At 38.1% G+C, this 21,462-nt stretch overlaps 1 protein-coding gene across 2 annotated transcripts in view; it reads left to right on the top strand.

Moving 5' to 3' along the window:
* Positions 1-97: 97 nt before the first annotated feature.
* LOC128876173 (serine/threonine-protein phosphatase 2A regulatory subunit B'' subunit beta-like) overlaps positions 98-21,462 on the top strand; it is an 89,951-nt gene continuing 68,586 nt past the window's right edge. For both annotated transcript variants that reach the window (XM_054122312.1, XM_054122313.1), the window contains exon 1: positions 98-552. In XM_054122312.1, the coding sequence (XP_053978287.1) occupies positions 280-552 (273 nt within the window). In that variant the 5' untranslated portion in view covers positions 98-279. The remainder of the gene's footprint in view (positions 553-21,462) is intronic.

Here is a 21,462-nt window from a genome sequence, read left to right as displayed (position 1 = left end):
AAAGTTGCGCCATAGCGATTCGTAATTGATCGATAAATTCGTTGCTTTTTTTTTCACGAGGCATAGTTATGTCGATCAATTTACATCAGGCCATATGATTTAACAACGCCTGAGTGCACAATAAGCAGTTGTTCATTCAAAATTTCTAATTAGTTTCAGTTTACCGGTAGTGAAGTATTTTCCATCCATTGATGAAACATTTCGTAACGATACTGTAGATGCAAGTCAATAAAATGGGTGAGAATAAAGTAGAGATTACGAGTTGTCGTCCATTGTACCATGTCAATTTTGAACAAGTTAACCGCCAGTTTGACCAACGTTGTCCGTCCGTACGAATCGGAAGATACCGTTTATAATTTGCAAAATTACTACGGCGAAGTATTACTATCGGATTACATATGGAAGAGCTGCTATCATCGAAAACGGTTCGGCCTTTACGAAAAATTTACCGTCAACAACGGCTACGTGAATTACTATCACACGTACAACGACCGCGGCGATGCCATTCATTATCAGAAATATTTTTCTTATCTGGAGTTCATCGTATGTCAAGTGAGTGAACGTTTCTTCAAATTTATTGGCCAATAATTTGCGTTCAGTGGCGTAACTAAGAATGTATACATTCTTTATAGAGATGCGTAGGTATAATTCTTGTTTAGATACGAGTATTGAGTAACTCTTTATTTGTTATACATAAGAGTTGCTGGTTATGCCACTGTTCGTAACGTTTTCATTGTAAACAAAGCATCGCTGAAGGAAAAGGGATATTTCCATCCAGGGCCGGTTTTAGCAATATTGGCGCCCCATGAAAGATTATCATGGCGCCCCGTCAGGGGTATATACAGGGTATCCCAAAAATGTTGTAACACCTTGGAAGGGGTGGTTCGGGAGGTGATTTGAAACAACTACTTCCTTAGCGAAAATGTTGTCCGAGGCTTCGTTGAGGAGATATTAACGGAAAACCCCGACCAATCAGAGCGCGAGTATGCCGGTGGAGCGTAGGCTACGCGCTAGGTGACTGCTCTCGTACGCTACCGCGGCCGCTCCACCGGCATACTCGCGCTCTGATTGGTCGGGGTTTTCCGTTAATATCTCCTCAACGAAGCCTCGGACAACATGTTTGCTAAGGAAAAAGTTGTTTTAAATCACCTCTCGAACCATCTCTTTCAAGGTGTTACAACATTTTTGGGGCACCCTCAGGCCCGGCGTAAGGCAGGTTCAGCGCGTTCGCCGGAACCCGGCCTCGCGGTCTACGAAAATTTTAATTAACTTTTTACGGAATGATGATACCATTAACAGATACAAGACATTTTTTTATTAGCGATGATTCGGTTTAAAGGAGTGACAAAAATCATCAAAGTATTATTATTTAATATTCATCTTATAAAAGATCTGTAACAGCATTTGTAAATAAATAATTCCGCGTTGTAAAATTTAAATGTAGGATTTGAATGTAAATTCAGGCCTCACAAAATTTTTGAACCCGGCCCCGCAAAAGGTCACACCGGCCCTGGGCACTCTGTAGAGATGCGTATGTAGGTATAATTCTCGTTTTATACGAATTCGTAATACGAATTTTGAGTAACTGTTTATTTGTTATACATGAGAGTTGCTGGTTACGCCACTGTTCGTAACGCTTGCATTGTAAACACAGCATCGCTGAAGGAAAAGGAATGTTTCCATCTAAACGCAATTATTGTTTAAGGGGTATACGTATACATGGCGAAAAATTGCGCGCGTTTTCTCTCGGACGCATGCGGCCTTATAAAGCACGCTCGATCGTCTCACCGGGTCTTCCAAGTTCCATACAGTTCCATACAGTTCCATAGCAACCATAGTGCGTGTATCTCTTAGGAGAATCGAGGAGACACGGTTCGATTAATCGAGTTTTCAAGTTTATTTTGAATCGCGTGCGCGGTGTGCCCTCTTCGCACCCTTCGACGGCTTCGACGCGATGCTAAACAGAAACGTTGTGTTGTGATACGGATAGTAGGGAAGGGGGGGTCAACGCTCGGTGAACGATCGATCGGGATTGGCTCAGCCGCTGGCCCCTCGGCCAATCGGAGCGCGTGTTGCGCCCTTGCGCGAAAGTTTGCTGCACGAGAAACGCCAGTTTGCTCCTGCAAGCTTTAGAGGCGCGGTTGTTGGTCGTGTCGGCCGGTTCGTGGTGTTTTTTCGCTACCCTTCGTTACGCGTTTTTCACGGTATGTAAAACGAAGACAGTCGACGGGAACGTGTCGAAACGACGAAGAATCCGTGCGTGCCGGGTGTGTTTAATTTTTGTGCTTCTCTTCTTGTGCTGCGATCGTCGCTGATCGAATTTTGAAGGGGACTGCGGCGAGGGAGCTCCGATCTCTCGGAGAAGCAACCACGGTATGTAACCTGTCAATTTTCATCCCTTATTCCGCGATTATTTCCTCGATGTTATTCGGTTTGATATCGTGCTCTGGATTGGAACGTGCGCGGATAAACATTAACTCGAACGCATAATTTTGATAAGTGATGTCGAAACGTAGCGCGACCTAGGCTCTTTTAGTGTTTGGGATGTTTAGGAAAGGACCGCTAAGGCGGTACTATGGTCCTTGTATCGTCGTATTCTAAATACTCGTTTATTTAGGATATCAACAGAATATCGAACTATGACTACCGCCATTTACAAAATTTTCGTCCAATTCTCTCTTATCGAAATCTGTGACGTACGATTATTACTATCAATTCGTGGAACGTTTCCATACTGAAAAGCAGATGTAAATCGCGAGAGAAATAACATGTGTCAACGTGGTTCGACTAGCCGACTGGCCTTGTGTAAGTAACATGTAACGTTCACGTTCGGGTCGTTTCGGACAGAAACGCGTTGCTCGCGTCGAATTCCGATAATATCTGTTTTATTTTATGGCGTCGTTAAAAATTCGCTGCGGTTTCTTTCGTCTCTAAATGACTTCATTCTTTCGTCACGAAACGAACAGAAAACGTGGTATCGAGTGACACTCGTGGTTTCTCGCGGTTTAATCCGATCTTTTCGTAAACACGGTTCGACACAGCAGAATTAGCGCGATCCGTGAGTGATTAAATCGTACTAAAATTAGAACGCCTCTCGGTCTGTGCGATTATGATCGGTGCAGTCAGGATTCCTAGAATAAATTCGACGATAAATGCGTGGCTCCGCGCAACGTATCGCGTAGAAGGTTGGAGCGTTTTATAGGGTTTCTCGTGTAACTCCAGCTGAGAGGCGTCCTTACAGCGTAAAGCCGATTTTGTCGTTGTCTGTATCTACCGTGACGTAACGTCTGTCCCTTTGTATTTGTGTTGTGTTCGTCACGTGACTGGATCACTCGGACCTTCGCAAGGACAAAGCTGTATACACGTAATTTCACGGGAGAAACGAACAGGATTTTACGTGGTATATACAGTGGGTGTAGAATGTATTCGTACACCGATCAATTTTCCAACAAACTTTTGTGTGCAATTGTAGTTTCTTAACTTCCTTTTTTATAATCAATGATATTTTACATATACTCGGAAGTCTCTAAGATAGATATAGTCCAAACAACATTTACTAGTTAATAGAATTTGTGAAATTAACGAAAAAGTGGGAAAAGTGGGTAAAAGTGTAGAAGCAATAAGTATTTGTACGATTCATATGACGAACCATTTACAGGAGAGTTTGTAACGTAAACACGTTAGTTTATTGCTCCGTGCGAATCAGGAAACATGAAATTTCCAGGAAAGTACTTTTAAACAGTTGTGCGAATACTTATTGCTTCAACATTTCTATCGATTAATTGTTTTTTTCTTGTCAATTTCGCAACTTACATAAATAGCTATTTTTTTTGGTAATGTATCTATTCCAGAGATTTCCGAGAATATGTAGAATGACATTGTTTATAAAAAATAAGTTAATAAATTACAATTTTACATAGTTTTTTTTTGGAAATTGATTGGTGTACGAATACTTTCTACACCCACTGTAGATCCAATTTAAGAACAAAATGTCGTACACTCGTGATATATTACGTAGTAAATTTAATGTATCTAAATACCAGGGTTGCGAGTAATTAATTACTTTTGAAATTAATTTCCGTCTTTAATTGACAATTAATTACAAACAATATAATTACAAATTATTTAATTGAAATTGAATTAAGTAGAATTAATCAAAAGTCGTTTAATTGACGACTGATATGAGCAAATTTAATCGAAGATATTTAATTGACGATTGCTTTAAGCAGAATTAATTCAAGCTATTTAATTGACGATTGCTTTAAGCAGAATTAATTCAAGCTATTTAATTGACGATTTCTTTATATCTTTAATGTTAAAAGACATTTATATAAAATTTAACTAATTGTATAAGTAACACATATAAATAAACATATATATAAACCAATTTCTAGCGACAAATGCAATATACTAAATACTATTAACCTCATCAAAATGAGTTGGTTGTATATATAATAATATATTTGTTAAGGTAATTCTATGAATAAATAATTTATAACGTAAATAAGAACAAATATGTATTCTTATTCAATGACGACAAAATACAACAAATATATACCATAGGTATAAGTTAAAGTAATATACTAAAAACATAAAGCAGTTCAGCTAATTTAGCTACTAATCTATTTCTGTAACTGACGGCGTAACCGTCAATTAAATATCTATACATATCTTCGATTAAATTCGCTCGTATCAATCCTCAATTAAATATCTTCGATTAAATTCGCTCATATCAATCGTCAATTAAACGACTTTCGATTAACTCTGCTTAATTCAATTTCAATTAAATAATTTTTAATTACATTTATTCAAAATATTTATTAATTAAGTTGATTGAATTGAATTTGTTTAAATCAATTATTTAATTAAAAAATTGTAATTGATTATTATTCAAACCCTGCTAAATATTTGCTTGCAATAGATGTTTCGTTCCCAAATTGGATTCTCCAATTTAACTACAACAACAGCTAGTTTTATTAACAAAAAAAAGACATTTTCCTGTAAATATTTTCCTGGTTTGTTAACGTGCTTAGCTGCACACTGCGGTCTACCGACACCAGCACATAATTTAGAGAAACAATTACTGCATCTCTTGAGGAAAGAACTAGCCCGACTCCGAGATAACTAGTTCCAATTTAATTTACGGACTGCCCTCGCGTTAATACCTGTAGTTTTCAGAGTTATCTTGAATTTGTTAACGCCGCGTTAAGTCCGTTCACGTCCCATCGAGGGAATTCGTAACGTAACTTTTCGACCTTCGACCGCGTAGTGTGCCGCATATGATGCACGCCAGTTTTTCGTGATTTATTTTTCGATCTTACGTGCTTGGACGCACTACATAATACGATATGATAAATATACAACGTTTAGATTCTAAGCAATACTTTTTTTTTTTCTTCCAAGCGGTAAAAGGTTAGAACCGATTCTAAAGGTCACTTTTATTAATATCTCGTTAGATTGCTCGAATGGTAAGAAATTGTGCGAGCTATCAATTAACCTATCTATGCCCGCAGTAAACATTCCACGAGTTAAATAAAATCGAACGACACGAGAGGGTATTTTTATAACTATAACGGGTGAAAATATCGAAAGTCACTCTGAACGAGTAATTTCACTTTATTACTTGAACATTTTCTTAACGTCATATCAAGATAGAGATTCAACCATGTCACAGATTTCCGGAAGACAGCGATGCGTACAGGCAATGGACCTCCTGATGAAGTTCTAGATGACAGGTATGATGTTTTTCTTTCCGTAGAATTCGTAGTACACTTGTTTGGATCTCCATGTTGATATTACGTTAAGAACATTTCCAAGTAATAAAGTGAAATTACTCGTTACCTCATTGGTTCAGGGCTAATAAAGGTACCTTTTTATTTAGAATTCGATACTCTACCATATTTTTGTACAAAAGATATAGCATTCCATTTAAAAAAACTGAAGGTCACCTTCATTTCTCAGAGAATAGTACAAATGTAAGTTTGACGACTTTTCAAACTTGGTCACCTATACGTCTACGTCGTGTACGTAACCGAAGGTGACTGAGAAACGCTCATTACAAACAACACACCGGCACACAGTGCGGACAAACAGCAAAATCGTGGACAAAAATCAAAATTTCGTTACTAATATAAATATATTGCTATTTATTCACAAAAAGCAAAATTAAAATTAACCATAAACATTAATAAAATCACAACAAAATTAACAAATTTAACAAAAAATTAACAAACCCCGATTTTGATGAAACTTTGTATACTTGTTTGTGGGACTTTTTTTATGAATTACACCATCCTCAGCATGTGCGAATTTTGCGTTTTGAGGGAGAAATTAACCGTTTTATCCGAGCCGCCCCTTTTACTTTTGCTCGGAAACGATTAGAGATTACCAAAAAAAAATGTTCAAGCAAACATTACACTGCTTTTAGAGGTCTATAAACCAATACCAACAAATTTAAAAAAGAAACAAATTTTTGTTTAAGTACCCCTCCCCCCCTCTTGAAATTTGTAAAAATTTTGATTTATTTCTGGATCAGTAAAAGCGTTTTTTTATTCCGAATCCAACGGTATGTATGAGTTTATGATTATCATACAGGAAAATGATGTAATATTGTAAAATTGTCGCTTTAGTAGACTATATTTCGAATTCTTTAGGAATTTTTGTCTCATAAATAATAGAAGTTGCACCCATATGTTATTTAACACACTATGCTGCCTTTTGGCCGAAGATGTGAGAAATAATTTTTATAGAAATCCATAAATCAATTAAATCAGAATGTTTAACTTCCAATTGCGACCCTACCACCAACCGTATGGTCCCTTATTAAAAATTATGTAAAACCGAACGTTGCAAGTATTTGCAGGAAAACATATAAGTTTCTTAAAATATAACAAATAATCTATCGAAATATGTTGAGAACTCAGGCTATTTTTTGCCGTTTTGCCTGTATGTTTGTTTAAAGATAAAGATCGTAGTATGGATAGAAATGATTGATACATGATTATTTATAACAATTTCCACGCTGACGCACATTTTCTACGATAGAAATCTGCCTCATATTGTGATATATACTAATATTGAATTTTGTCCACTTATTCCGCACTGAGCAGCAGCGAGGCATTCGCTGGTCAGCCGTTACGTAGCATAGTCGTCGGCTATAGAGCAGTCGGAACTTTTAGACAGTTACCGTAAAGCTGTAAATATATTTAGATCGAGATACCGACATTGCGTTGATTCAGGTGCGGTATTAGCATTAAGGTAGTTTTAAGAGTTATTTTAATTATAAGTGAGATTTTATATGTTGAATTACAGTAACTATTTGCTGCAACAACAAGTGTCGAGATATTTTCCACTCCTCTCTGTCGAGTTTATTAACCCTCTGATTTCGAGTCTTGTACAAATACGAAAGATCTATATGCCTGGTTACATTGCACACAAAAAACGGTATACATTTTTCCTCTTTCATACTTTTTGTCATATGTACCATTTACGAGAAAAACGCTGTCTAGTAATAGCCTGAACACCCTGTATACAGGGTGTCGTATACGAACAGAGTATGTAGATTCGTCAAACAGTTAAGGAATCCGCTCGGGATAATTAGGGGCTTAGCTATTCGGATGACCTTATCTCTCGGTGAGATTCTTAATACTTTGTTAGCTAACCCATTTATGCTATGCATTCTATTACAAGGTGAACCGCGTGACTTGGCTACCAACGATAGTTCTCTCGTTCACCCCCTATAGCACGAATTATGATTGACTCTTGAAGAGAAATACAGTAGCTCACGAAAGTATTCGAACGCCTCCAATCTACATAGTTAACAAATAAAATACACACGTTAGGTTTAGGTTTTCAAAATTGTAAGGTGTCAGGGAACGGGAGCAGGCGCGGACAGGATTCAAACAAACTGCACGTAAAGTTAGCTATTACAATATATTATTATTTAAACCAAAGTAGTTCGCGGGCAACATAAAGAAACACTTAAAACGCAAAAAGTATATACAAGGCGAGATTCCGACCGATCTCGAGGTGAGTTCGACGAACAGTCGCAAGTCGCTGCATCGACTGCGCCGAATGCATTTCGGCGTCGTTGAAACAACTGCGGCCCGTTTGATTGTCGTTGAAACGACTGCGGACCTCTTACAAAATAAGATTGTAAATAAAGACACACAGGAGTCTCGAGAATGTATAAGTAAAATTACAAAAAAATCTAACAACACATACAGCACTCACAAGGCATTGAGTACAAACATACCACTTTCGGACGTCAAAAAAGTATTCGAATGTACGAATAAATCTTGAATTGTTTGATGTTAATATCTGGTTGGTCCTCCTTTGGCATCAATAACGTGTCTCAGTCGGCTTTCCATACTGTATACAAGTTTTTCTGTTGTCTTTTTTTCAATGGAATTCCATGTTTCTGTTATTTTGTGTTTTAACATTTCCTTGGACGTTATGTCATAATTTCTAAGTTTTCTTCCGATTTCGGCCCATAAATGTTCTATGGGATTTATGTCAGGGATCTGCGGAGGAGTTTGTAGTGTATGCGGGGTATTATACATGTATATGATCCATTCCTTTACAATCCCAGCTGTATGCTTAGGATCGTTGTCCTGTTGAAAGTAGAAATTATCCAATATGTTCAATTTAATTGCACTTTGCTTCAAATTTTGTTTTAAAATATTCAGATGTGTGTATTTATCCATAATTCCGTCAACAAAAGCAAAATTTCCCGTTCCATTCGCCCCCATACAACCCCATATCATCACTGAACCACCTCCGTGCTTCACAGTTGAAATCATATTTTGCATTTGCAATGCTGTGTTGGACTTTCTCCACGCATAATGCTGCCCATCCGAACCGAACATATTAAACTTACTCTGATCCGAGAAAATAACTTTATTCCAAAATGAAATATCTTTGTCAACATACATTTTTGCAAACGTTAGTCTTTTCTTTCTATCAATTTTACTGATACATGGCTTTTTTCGTGGTATTCTTCCATGGAAATCATTACTCCGCAGAACCCTACGACACAATTCGAGATGTCCATCTTTCTCAAAACTATTTGCAACAATCGCTGCAAGTTTTGGTGCAGATGTACTCGGATCTTTCTTAATTTCACGTATAATCATTTTCTCCTCTCTAGGCGTTAACTTCTTTGGACGTCCTGTACGCTTCTTGTTTGTAATATTTCCTTCAGTTTTCGACTATTTTATTTGTATAGTATACCGTAGGTTTACTTCGATTTAATAATTTGCCAATTTCAAGATAAGATTTATTTTCATTATGCAACTTCAATATTAATTCACGTTCACGTTTACTGGTTTCTGACTTTTTCGTGCTCATGATTAGAATAATTATACAAGATTGTACTCTACGAAATCTGTCTGAACTACACGATGTCTCGGAATCGACTACAGTGCAATGTTTACAATTCAATCGCCAGAAATACGCTTCTTGTCTACGCGTTCGAATACTTTTGTGACGTCCGAAAATGGTATGTTTATACTCGATGCCTTGTGAGTGCTGTATGTGTTGTCCGATTTTTTTGTAATTTTACTTATACGTTCTCAAGACTCCTATGTGTCTTTATTTACAATCTTATTTTGAAAACCTAAACCTAACGTGTATATTTTATTTGTTAACTATGTAGATCGGAGGCGTTCGAATACTTTCGTGAGCAACTGTGTACGATAGGAAACACTGAAGCATACGGTTTAAACTCCAATCGAGTTGGTATCGTAGACTGTAGTAAGATAGTTGTAATTAGAACCGTTCGTATCGATACGTACTGATAATAGGATTGAATTGGACTAAAAAATGCTGATAGCGTATCACGTTAGTATTTTCACGCGTCTTTGTTTTCCTTAAAGGCCGAACGCACACGGGCGTAACCGATATGTAATTAGTGTTGCGAACCGTTTGCGCTCTTTGTTTTACCTATGTACGTCGCTCGGAAGCTCACGGACGAAAATTTGGCGGGCGAAATTTTCGCGGTCGAGATGCAGAAGGCTCTTTAATCCCTTTGCCGTGGTTTATCGATTCCCGTCGACGCAGAATGCACGTCGGGTGCATCGCTATGAATGCTCTGCAGACAACGTGTGACCTTGAACGAGTAGGTCGTCAAATCCAAATAGAGCCCGGGCAAACAAAACCGCCACGGGATTTTCGAAAGCGTAACTGTCGCATCGCCGTCACAAATGTTTCATACCTTCGTGCCTCGTAGCTCGTCGTTACCAACGAGGACCGTTTGAATTCGCTTCGGATCGAAATTCTATACGAGCCTTCTTCTGCGTCGTGTAGAAAGCGCGACGGAAACAACGCGAACCGTGGCCACCGTCGAAAGTGGAGTCGAGAGTACTTATACGAACGGAATAATTTTCCGTTCGTACATTTCGTACATTTTTACATTTTGTTCGAGTATAGGGAAAGAATTTTCAATATTTTTAATATACCGTATTTTATGGACTATAAGACTCACTTTTTTCTTCAAATAATTGTCTCCAAAATTTAGGTGCGTCTTATATTTGAAATTCATATAAAAATGTCCAGTGTTTGATTAAAAATTTCCGCCAGTCTTAACAATGCCCATGTAGAGGCAATCTAATAATGAAAATGTTATTTTTTTGTTTAAATTGCTTAAAAATTAAGGTGCGTCTTATAACACTGTCCAACACGTTTTTTTTTCCGCGATATCCACTGGGTGATTCTTATAGGGTTCCTCGTCCTAAATACGAATCTGAAAGTGAAATAGCTCCATCACCCTTAGTTTTCGAGAGATACGAGATTTTGTAAAAACGGTCGATTTTTAGAGAAAACGTAGTACTATTTGAAAACTACGAACGCTAGAAAGTTCTATTTAGTCTTAAAAGATAGAGGAGTATTTTCTGAGTATGAAGATATATTCCTTTAGAATTATCTGCTCCTTTGAATGCCTGTAAATGAACAGCGAATTTCAAAAAGGTGATGATGCGTGAATTTTTCACGAAATACTTTTGTATTTTAATGAAAAGTTATTCGTCTAGGTCGAATTTACTATGTATTATTGGATTCTGCAAACATTTCTGAAGAGAAAACCACCCGCGGCAAATGTTGGAACGGTTTCTAATCCATACGGTTTGACAAAACATCAACTCGGAACGCATGAACGGTGTTTTGCCGCTGCACAGCCATTGCTCGCTGTTTCGGTCAGTCAGGGCCGTCGCTACGGGATTCACCTAATCGGTGCCACGCGCTATCGGTTTTTCTATTACATTTACATATTCCAGATAAGTAATTCTTCATTTTTAATATTTCATTTATACTGCAACTCAACAAAACGATGACAATTTTCTACTGTTTAAATTTTAATCATTAATTTCTCGTCTTTGTATCTTCAATTATTCGACTTTTGCTAATTTGGTATCGAGCAAACTTTATTTCAATCTAAATTGAATTATTTAACAATTAATTCAATCTATAATCGTATATTTTGTTGTTAATTTTTAATGAAAACTGCTACCTATAAAAAATCTCTCTTTAGAGCAGAGTTTACCCCCCAAACACTAACTTAAATAACAAAAGATTAAAGTATCGAAAAGTAGAAACATTAAGCTTTAAAATGGTTTTCTATTCGTAAATGTGGGTCGAATTTTAACGAAGTTACGAGAATTTGATGGTTATTATTTAAGCATGTGGCGACAATTGTGCAGAACGCATGACGACGGCCCTGATTCACCGATATAAAGCGAGCGAAGCCTGCAAACACAATTCGTGCGTTCTAAACTAATATTTTCTGGATCTGTACGAACTAGAAACCGTTCCAACATTTACCGCGGGTGGTTTTCTCTCCAGAAATGTTTGCAGAATCCAATAATACATAGTAAATTCGACCTAGACAAATAACTTTTCATAAAAATACAAAAGTATTTCGTGAAAAGTACTCGCGTCGGCAACTTTTTGAACTTCGGTGTTCATTTACAGGCATTCAAAAGAGCAGATAATTCTAAAGGAATATGTCTTCATATTCAGAAAACACTCCTCTATCTTTTAAGACTAAATAGAACTTTCTAGCGGTCGTAGTTTTTAAGTAGTATTACGTTTTCTCTCAAAATTGACCGTATTTACAAAATCGCGAATATCTCGAAAACTAAGGGTGATGGAGCAATTTCACTTTCAGATTCGTATTTAGGACGAGGAATCCTATAAGAATCACCTAGTGGATATCGCGGAATTTAAAAAAAGTTTAAATTTGTTGGACAGTGTAATCTGGAAAATACGGTATTCAATATTTTCAATAATTTCAATATTTGTATCGTTTAGCGTTATTTGAATGTTACTATTATAATATCGAGATGCACTCAATACGGTAGGGAGTCAACACTTTATCTATCGGGCTATTTAGAAACAGTCTTTAAGGGGGTATTATCGTCTAGAAACTTCAAAAATTCGATTTTTTTTCTTTTGCATTTTCTTATCATTTGGGGTTTTGAGAAAGTGCCTCTAAAATATTAATTTGAAATTCGTACAGCTCTCATAGTTACAGAGGCTTAAAGGCTGTTCACCAGTATTAGTGCTAAACGTATAGCAATCTTTAAACGCGTTTTTCTCGAAACGACATTTTTCGAGTCGGGCGCACGTTTTTCTCAAAAACTATTGGACCGACTGACTTCTGGTTTTACACACATTTCGAGGGCACCATCACCTATGGTCTGAACTAGAATTATACCGGTAGCTTGAATATTTTAGCCCTGCTCTCATATTTTACTTGACAATTTTCCGGGAAAATTAAACCTTAATTTTCAAACAGCTGCGATTCCGTTAAAAAATTTAGTACTTACTTCATTCTAGTTCAGACGATAACTACATTTATATAGATTGAAAAAAAATTTGTTTTTCTGTCTCAAACAACTAGAATCGCCACAGCCTGTGCGCTCGATTGAACGAGCGTCTCACGCTACAACCTGCATAACAGCGCATAACTTGTATAGATTTCAATCAAGTATTTCATAAAAATTTCTGTTGTTAGTTGAAACGTGTTTTATTATGGATAAAAACCCCTGGTACTGTAGGTTTGATAGTTTTCGCAAAATTAATTCCTAAAAATTACTGAAAAAACAAACTTCTAGACGATAATGCCCCCTTAAATCAAAAAAGAATTTTCTACAGTATCATATGCCAATCTAGGCTGACAATAATTCCTTCATACTATTACTAGGTACATTGAAAGCCAAGTCTGTTTCCAAAAACGGAACATCGTAAATAGACAACCATCGACACAGTAAATAAATTCGAAAAGCTAAATACTGCAATTAAAAAGCCTGTAAATAGGCTCTCGGTAAATAAAGTGTTAAGAACAGAAGCGAGAGGAGGTAGCGGTGGTCCAGTTGGAAAAGTGCTCGACTGGTAGTCCAAGGGTCGCGAGTTCGAATCCCACCGTTCCTTCTGTTGTTTTTTCTTGGGGCTTCCTACACTATCCAAATAAGCAGTGCTACACAACGTATTTCTCCTGCGTGTAACGCGATTTCATACAACGCGTCATACAGAAGGCCACTCTGTAATCTCATTACGCACTCGACGTAAGAAACTTTCAACTCCTGATTGAATGTTTGCTCGTGAACAATACCTTAAAATGCCACTGATTGTAAAAAGTTTTGAAAGAAGTATCGTTTGTGGTGACGTAACGAGAATTGCAATTTATTTGTACGTTCAGACGCGATTGCACACACCGATACGAAACCAGGTGCACGTTAATGCGCGTTAATCGTTCCGCGCCTTCGAATTTCTCGGTCCTTCAAAGGATTTCCAGCACATTTTCGCGGCTCTTCTTCGCAAAAGGCGGTCGTGTTCGTGCAACTGGCGCGTTGCGGATAAATTGAAATACTTATTTAAGGGGGATCCAATTAGGCTGCCATTCCTGGAATCGCCGCGGCCAGGTTTACGCCATTATCGATCAAACTGTCCCAGATTCGCGAATTCTTCGTTGTTGAAGCGCTCGTGTACGAGACACCGAGGTATCCTCGGCGACCGTAGTCGACCTTTGTTGCCTCGAGTTCGTCCAATCAGTTCGGAAATTTATTTACCTTTATCGATTCAGTTGCGCCTTTTTAATTAAAACGAAGTTTTAGTCGGTACGTTTTCTTGACCCTTTCAACCCACGTTGTTTTCTGTTCGAATTCGTTTCTCTTTTAGAAATCAATTGGTATCAAACTTTGAGGGCTTGTATTTTTTAAGCCTTTATTTACTGGCGGGACTTGTACAAGTCCCGCGATTTTTCTCGTGGTACTGTATTAATTAAACGCTTTGAAACTTATTGTGACTTTCGAGTCCACGTCTACGAAGTTCGTTTTTTAATCCTTTGCGCTCGAGGGCGCCTCCAGGGCGACATGTGTAATTTAAGAGTGATTCTTTGAACGTACAATTTCAATTTTACTTATATCAGAATACGGTTAACTATTAATTGAAATAATACATTGAGTCATGAATGTTCGTAGATGTTTTTTGTTTTATAAAAATTTATTATAAAAATGGACTGGATTTGATTCTGTAGAAAAATCGTTGAATGGCAGAACATTTTTTTTTTTTTTTATAGACGCTTACATCTTAAAAACTTTGGAGAAATTCGGTAGATAAATGGTTAAACAATTACGAAGCTAGAAAGACGATGACTTAAACCTCCCCTAATTTGACGCGAACTGATACTTACTGCATTGTCAACGAAATCTTTGGCACGGATCTGCAAGTATGATCGATTTGACACGGAATGGTCCTTAACGCGTTTATTCTTACCTCTCGCGTAGATTTCGCACGGAACTTATGGTTGTTTTTAGGGCTCTCTGACAAAGTTTCTTTCACTCTCTCATCGGCTCCTCGACATCGGTTTTTAGATTCACAACAGTGCTAAACGGCAAGGGAGTCTCGAGGGTGTCTGAGGAATTTGGAAAGCTCGTTGGCCCGATGCTCGAAGCGAATCGAGGCTCAAAGAGTCCGTGGAGTCGACTCAATTAGCCATAAGTGGTTGGAAATCGGCGAGTCAAGGAATCCCACCCCTTCTCTCTCTCTCTCTCTCTCTCTCTCTCTCTCTCTCTCTCTCTCTCTTCCGAGTGACTTTTTTTTCTTCATCCGGCCCCCGGCTGGTAGCATAGATTTTTTTCTCGCGAGGTCCTCGTCTGGCGGAGGCACTCTCCGAAAAGTTCCTCTGAAAGCCTCGCGTGCGCCACCACTCGAGTCACGAAAACGCTGAGCGAGCTACTCAAGAACGAGTTGCAAACGCGGTTGTCCGGAACGAGCGAGTTGCTTTCCTCGAATTTTCACGCTAGCTTTTAGAACGCGACGATTAGTATCGAGAGCTAGTAGCGAATGACGATCCCCCGTCACGCAACGATTCGCGCCGTACCCTCCTTTCGCGAACAGTGTTCTATATCGCTTAGGCTAATCTGTACCTTCTGTACTGTATCATTTGTACTGGAATCTTCGTTACTTTAAGTTAGTCGGTAGTATTATCTTCGTGGGATGAGTAAATATTTTTCAAAGTTTCAAACCCAGTCATCCGTCCATACACCAACTACGCATCCGACCCTTGTACCCTTACTCGCTAACTCCAAATAATACGCCTGACTCCTTAACATCCAACGATTCTCATTGGTCCTTCCCCTTATTTCTACCACCTTCTGAATCCTTAAACACAAACTATTGGAAATGGGTGGAATTAATAACAGTCTTGTTATTTTATTTTGAACGTCTACTTTATTCGACGGTTTGGTAGGACGCGTTGACCGCATAGAGAACGAACGAGAACTAACTATTAGGCACCGGAAAAAGTTCGTGCGGATTTTCAGAAAAAAATACAAATACTCAAATCTGTTTTAAATCATAGGTTTATTCAACAAAATAATCACCATTTATCGTCAATTTCATCAATGACTTCATCAATTTCTTTGCAATAAGTATCTGCAGTAATAGTCTGCCACGTGGAAGAAAATCAACGTGAACGATACCTCGTGTAGTCCACCAAACAGTGATCAGCACCTTCTTTGAATGGAGACTCGATTTTGGTATGGTTCCTGTTGCACATGACCCCTCCTGAAACCAGTGATGTGATCGTCGTACATTATCATATTCCACCCACTTTTCATCACAAGTTAAAATTCGATCGATAAATGGATATTGCAAATGCTCAGCCGGGAGTATTTGTTCTCTTCCGTTAAACGGTGCGGTATCCATTTGCCCAATCTTTTGTGGAAATTAAGTAAACGGTAGGTTCTCACGGTAGATTCATCACATTCGAATACTTGAGCAAGCTCAGGACATCTTTTTCTTGGATTTGAACTTACGTACTCGATGAATTTTTCCGTCTTCGATGACAGATGGACGCCCTGAACGCGGTTCGTCATCTAGCGATTCATTTCCTTCTTTGAACCTTTTAAACCATTCCTGTGCGGTTCTTTCACTAACAGCACCTTCCCCACAAACGCTACAAATGCGTCTTCCTGCATTTGCTGCTTTACTGTCAAGTTTAAATTCGTAAAGAATAAAAGCACGAATTTTTACTCTTTCGCTGTCCATGTTTACTGTTCCTATAGCTACACAACAACAAAACAATTGAACTCCACAGAGCATGCATACCAATTACAAAGATCAAGCTTTAAAATGAAACCAAACTCATGCCTTACAGTTGCCAATTACCACACGAAAATCGATATATAGTTACAATTAACGAATAAACCGCACGAACTTTTTCCGGTACCTAATAAAACCTCAGGCCTACGTGAAAAAGAAATTCTAACGTTAAAGAAAAGAAAATTCTGCCTGCGCTCTGTTTATTGCACTGGCCTTCGACGACAAACAGTCAAGAGTCCTCAGACTTGATGGTGCCAGTCCGATACTTTAACAGACAGAAAAGAGCAGTCCCTCCCAACGCTAAATTCATTTTTGCTTAACGCAAATGTATATGTATACAATTCAACACAAACCTTTAAAAGGCACACCAAAACTCTCGAGCTTTTTCGCAACACAATTTAACAGAAGTAGAAACACAGCGGTTATCTAGTTTCCAAGTACCGAATTGTAGTAGAAACCGGACATTGAAATAAATCGGAATCTAACAACAGATTTCCATGGAAATTCCACTGAAAATTGTCGAGGTATGCTTTGATTCGGAAGGGTTGGCTCCGAATTCCTATCCTCTGAATATTGCGATAGATTCGACGTCCCCTTGCGAGATCTCAAGCTTTCGCAGGCCTCGGGTCATCCGCTGGGTGGGATCACTGTTATTCCAGCGCTTGCATCATTCCGTGGTATTATGCGTCTTGCACGTAACTTTTCTTTTTCTTTTTTTTTTATTCCTTTGGCTTTTGCAACAATCGTACATTGCGTTAATCATACGCCGCGGCCGCGGAGGCACGCTTTTGTAGGCAGAGAATCGCGCACGCTCGAGCAACAGCAGCAATTTGCATTCACGCAGTCATCGATTATGTCATCGTCTCGGCCAATCTTATCTTTGCTCCTCGGGCGGCGCTTCCTTTCGAACCGAGTGGTTGCAGTCGCGTTTGTTTGCGATTCTATCCAGGTGCCGAGTTGGTTTGGGAAGCGACGAGCCTCTCGAAGTTTAGACGGAGGTATACTTGGAGCGGTGAACACGCATTAGATCAAGGCTTCTTAAACTTTTTTCCATTCACGGCTCGGTCTACGATTGTGATTTTGTTCGCAACCAAAAAAATATAAAATAAAGATATGTAAATACAGTGACCGGCATAATAAAGTGACCATCCTATATTGTATACAGAATATCTTAAAACTAATGTTTTTTACTGAAAAAGGATCCTATTATCGGGCTTTTTTCAAAGGTTTATTGTCACACTAAAGGTTTGTTACCAAAATTAAGAGAGTATTTGCAATAACAAGAACTTATGACTTTATTTTAACAAAACAAGCATTTTCATATAAGACAAAAATAAGCGACCACTATATAAATCTTCATTTATTCTTGCAAGAAAATTAAATTTAATACTTAGTATGGCCCCGTTTGGCCTTAATGACTGCCGCCAACCGTCTATGCATGCTTTCGACCAGATTATGTAGATGATTAGGATTGAGACTTCCCCAAGCTCGTTGTAGCGCATGGAAGTAATTATTTTTGTTTGTGACTCCAGTTTTGTTCACAATTTGCGTCCAAAATCGACCATAAATTTGCAATAGGGTTTAAGTCTGGGGACTGTGGAGGCCAATCAAACAGTTTTATGTGATGGGAATTAAAAAACTTCTTTGTTTTATTGGCGGTATGTTTGGGATCGTTATCTTGTTGTAAAATAAAGTTATTCTCCAAACCTAATTGGATCAACGAAACGTCCAAATTTTCACGTAAAATATCGATATAAGTGTCAGCAGTCATGATTCCATCGATTTTTCTTAATTGACCCACGCCTTCCCAAGAAAAACAGCGCCAGACCATGATATTACCTCCGTCGTGTTTGACCGTTTTCTGGAGGTGACGATCTTGGAGCTCTTCGCCAGTTTTCCGCCACACGCGGAAACGTTGTTTGTATCCAAATAACTAGGAACTTACTCTCGTCCGTCCACAGAACTCGTTTCCAGAATTCCACGGGACGATTTGTATACTTTCTTGCAAATGCGAGTCGCTTTTTTTTTATGTCTCTTATTAATCAAAGGGTGCTTACGTGCGAAACGGCTCTGTAAATTTGCTTCCTGCAGCCTCCTGCGCACTGTCTGGTCGGAAATGGACAGATTGAGTGATTCGCGAATATTCCTGACAGTTGTCCTCGGATCTTTCTTCACCATTCGTATGATGTTTGCATCATCACACCAATTTGTACTTTGCTTTCTCCCTCTTCCAGACCGATCAGCCACTGTTCCGGTGTTTAAACATTTCTTACAAATTTTCCAGACAGCGGTTTTGCTAACTTCATATTTCTGAGCCATCTCTCGCTGCGAAACACCGCGTTTATAATCTTTGATAATCAGGTTTCGGACCTGATATGAAATTTCTCGACCAAGTCATATTCGCTACCTTTCTATATACTGCTGCGCTTTGTTCGACATGTAAACAAAGAACTGTTAGTCACAGATCGCGTTGTTTACACATTACGCGCAGTAAATCGTGTTTACACATTGCGATTGATTGAAGACGCTATAAATTCTAAGGCGGTCACTTATTTTTGTCATATATGAAAATGCTTGTTTTGTTAAAATAAAGTCATAAGTTCTTGTTATTGCAAATGCTCTTTTAATTTTGGTAACAAACCTTTGGTGTGACAATAAACCTTTAAAAAAAGCCCGATAATAGGATCCTTTTTCAGTAAAAACATTAGTTTTAAGATATTCTGTATACAATATAGGATGGTCACTTTATTATACCGGTCACTGTATAGTTGCTGTTCATTTCTATATATTCAATCCTAGTTTACACCGTAGAAACTTTTTGATAGATCTTTTGAAACAAGCTGATCCGAAGTAAGCTTTAGATATGATCTTGTTTACGTCGATTGTATTAAGTCACATAGGTTAGAGCTATGTGAACTTGGCACCCGACTTTTCAAAAATTAATTTTTTTTTTTTTTTATAGAAAATGATAGTATTTCGTTAGTACCTGATTGTACCTCCAATAGTTGAAGATTTATATGTGGTTGAATAAATGACGATTTATATAGTGGTCACTTATTTTTGTCATATATGAAAATGCTTGTTTTGTTAAAATAAAGTCATAAGTTCTTGTTATTGCAAATACTCTTTTAAGTTTGGTAACCAACCTTTGGTGTGACAATAAACCTTTAAAAAAAGCCCGATAATAGGATCCTTTTTCAGTAAAAACGTTAGTTTTAACACATCTTGCGCAGGTGCTTTGCTGCCAAACTCTCAACGGGTAGCGGGCGATTTATTACAATTCGTACGGAAAAATACTTCTGCACAAAATAGCTGTAGTTTGTGAACTTTAGGTATTTATAACAACCTCCCCCTCCAAGGTATTATCCCTTCGTCCAAAGACAACTGCTGAATAGGCTTATAAACATTTATAAACTTGGAAACAAAGTAGTACAGTCGTGATCTGAGTTTCGAAAGCCTGTCTGATCCATCAGTCAAGTCTTCATTATTATTGAAGTGCCAGGTCCACAACATACGAAATCAGACTCTTGTCATTGTTTTCGGAAAAATTGACGTTTCTATACACGGATCCGTGGTCCAATAATCCTCTTTTCGGTCCTTACGCACTTGTCACATAAGAAGAATAAGCCCCAAAAATTTCTTCATGTCTTGTATCGTAATGTCTTTCAATATTTTGAACGTTTCAACGTTATCAATATTTTGATAATAACATCTATTTGACTCTTCTACGAGAAATGTAAAAAAATCACGGTAGAATTTGCAAAATGACTTTAGTCGCTTCCCGTGCAAGATGTGTTAAGATATTCTGTATACAATATAGGATGGTCACTTTATTATGCCGGTCACTGTATTAGCTATGTGAACCTGGGACCTGACTTTTCAAAAATTAATTTTTTTATAGAAAATGATAGTATTTCGTTTGTACTTGATTGTACCACCAATAGTTTCGTTTGTACCTTCATCAATTAGTAATTAAAAAAAATTAAAAAAAAAAAAAGGTCAGCACCCGACATTGAGATTTTTGAAATCTGTTTTTCCCTATTCCTTAGAATCGTTTGTAACCGTTTGTATCGCTTTTCGTTTCGTTTGTACCTCATAGTTTAAATTTTATAATGCAACTGTATCAACAGTTGCTTGTAAAATGGAAGCTATTGTGGTACAAACGAAACGAAAAGCGGTGCAAACGAGTACAAACGATTCTAAAGAATGGGGGAAAAAACAGATTTTAAAAATCTTGAAAATTGACAAACTTCTCTCTTACGCGTATAAACAATTGCTTGTAAAATTTAAACTATAGCAATTCTTGCGTTGCGCGAGAAAGAGAGAATCGGCGTAGAAATGGCGAAAGTGAACGGTTCTGCTCGAGTTCCCGTAAACTTTCTAGATCAAAGAGCCCCGACGATTCGCGCTATTTTGCATGCGAGCCTCTGTGTCGTCCGTCCCTCTAATAAGGAGAAAACGGCTTCCAAACAGCGGAAAATACCCTAAATTAGCTTAGATAGCGAACTTTATTCCTCCAAAAAGTAATTATATAAATGTTTAATACATCTGCATCGTGTCTAGAGACATTCGAATATATCTAAATATCCATTAGGATATTGAATATGTTCTGATGGCCTCGAGCACGCAACGAGGCGATTAGAACCTCCGTACGCAAACATCGTGTTACATGAAATTCTATCGTTCGTCAGGGTCGACAACCCCAAGTGTGCATGCGATCACGACATCGGATAAAGTGGCAGTAAGCATAGCTCGTAATCGCTGCGACTGACAATCGTCTTTGGAGTTCTTCGCGCAACCGGAGACGTTCAACGAAAGACTTTGCCTCGGAGTCGATGGGTCCTCCACGTTTGTTTACAGACG

The sequence above is a fragment of the Hylaeus volcanicus genome, chromosome 5 (assembly GCF_026283585.1).
Source record: "Hylaeus volcanicus isolate JK05 chromosome 5, UHH_iyHylVolc1.0_haploid, whole genome shotgun sequence".
Classification (NCBI taxonomy): Eukaryota; Metazoa; Arthropoda; class Insecta; order Hymenoptera; family Colletidae; genus Hylaeus; species Hylaeus volcanicus.
The sequence above is the reverse complement of the archived record's forward strand: the minus strand, read 5'-3'. Positions and strand labels throughout refer to the sequence as shown.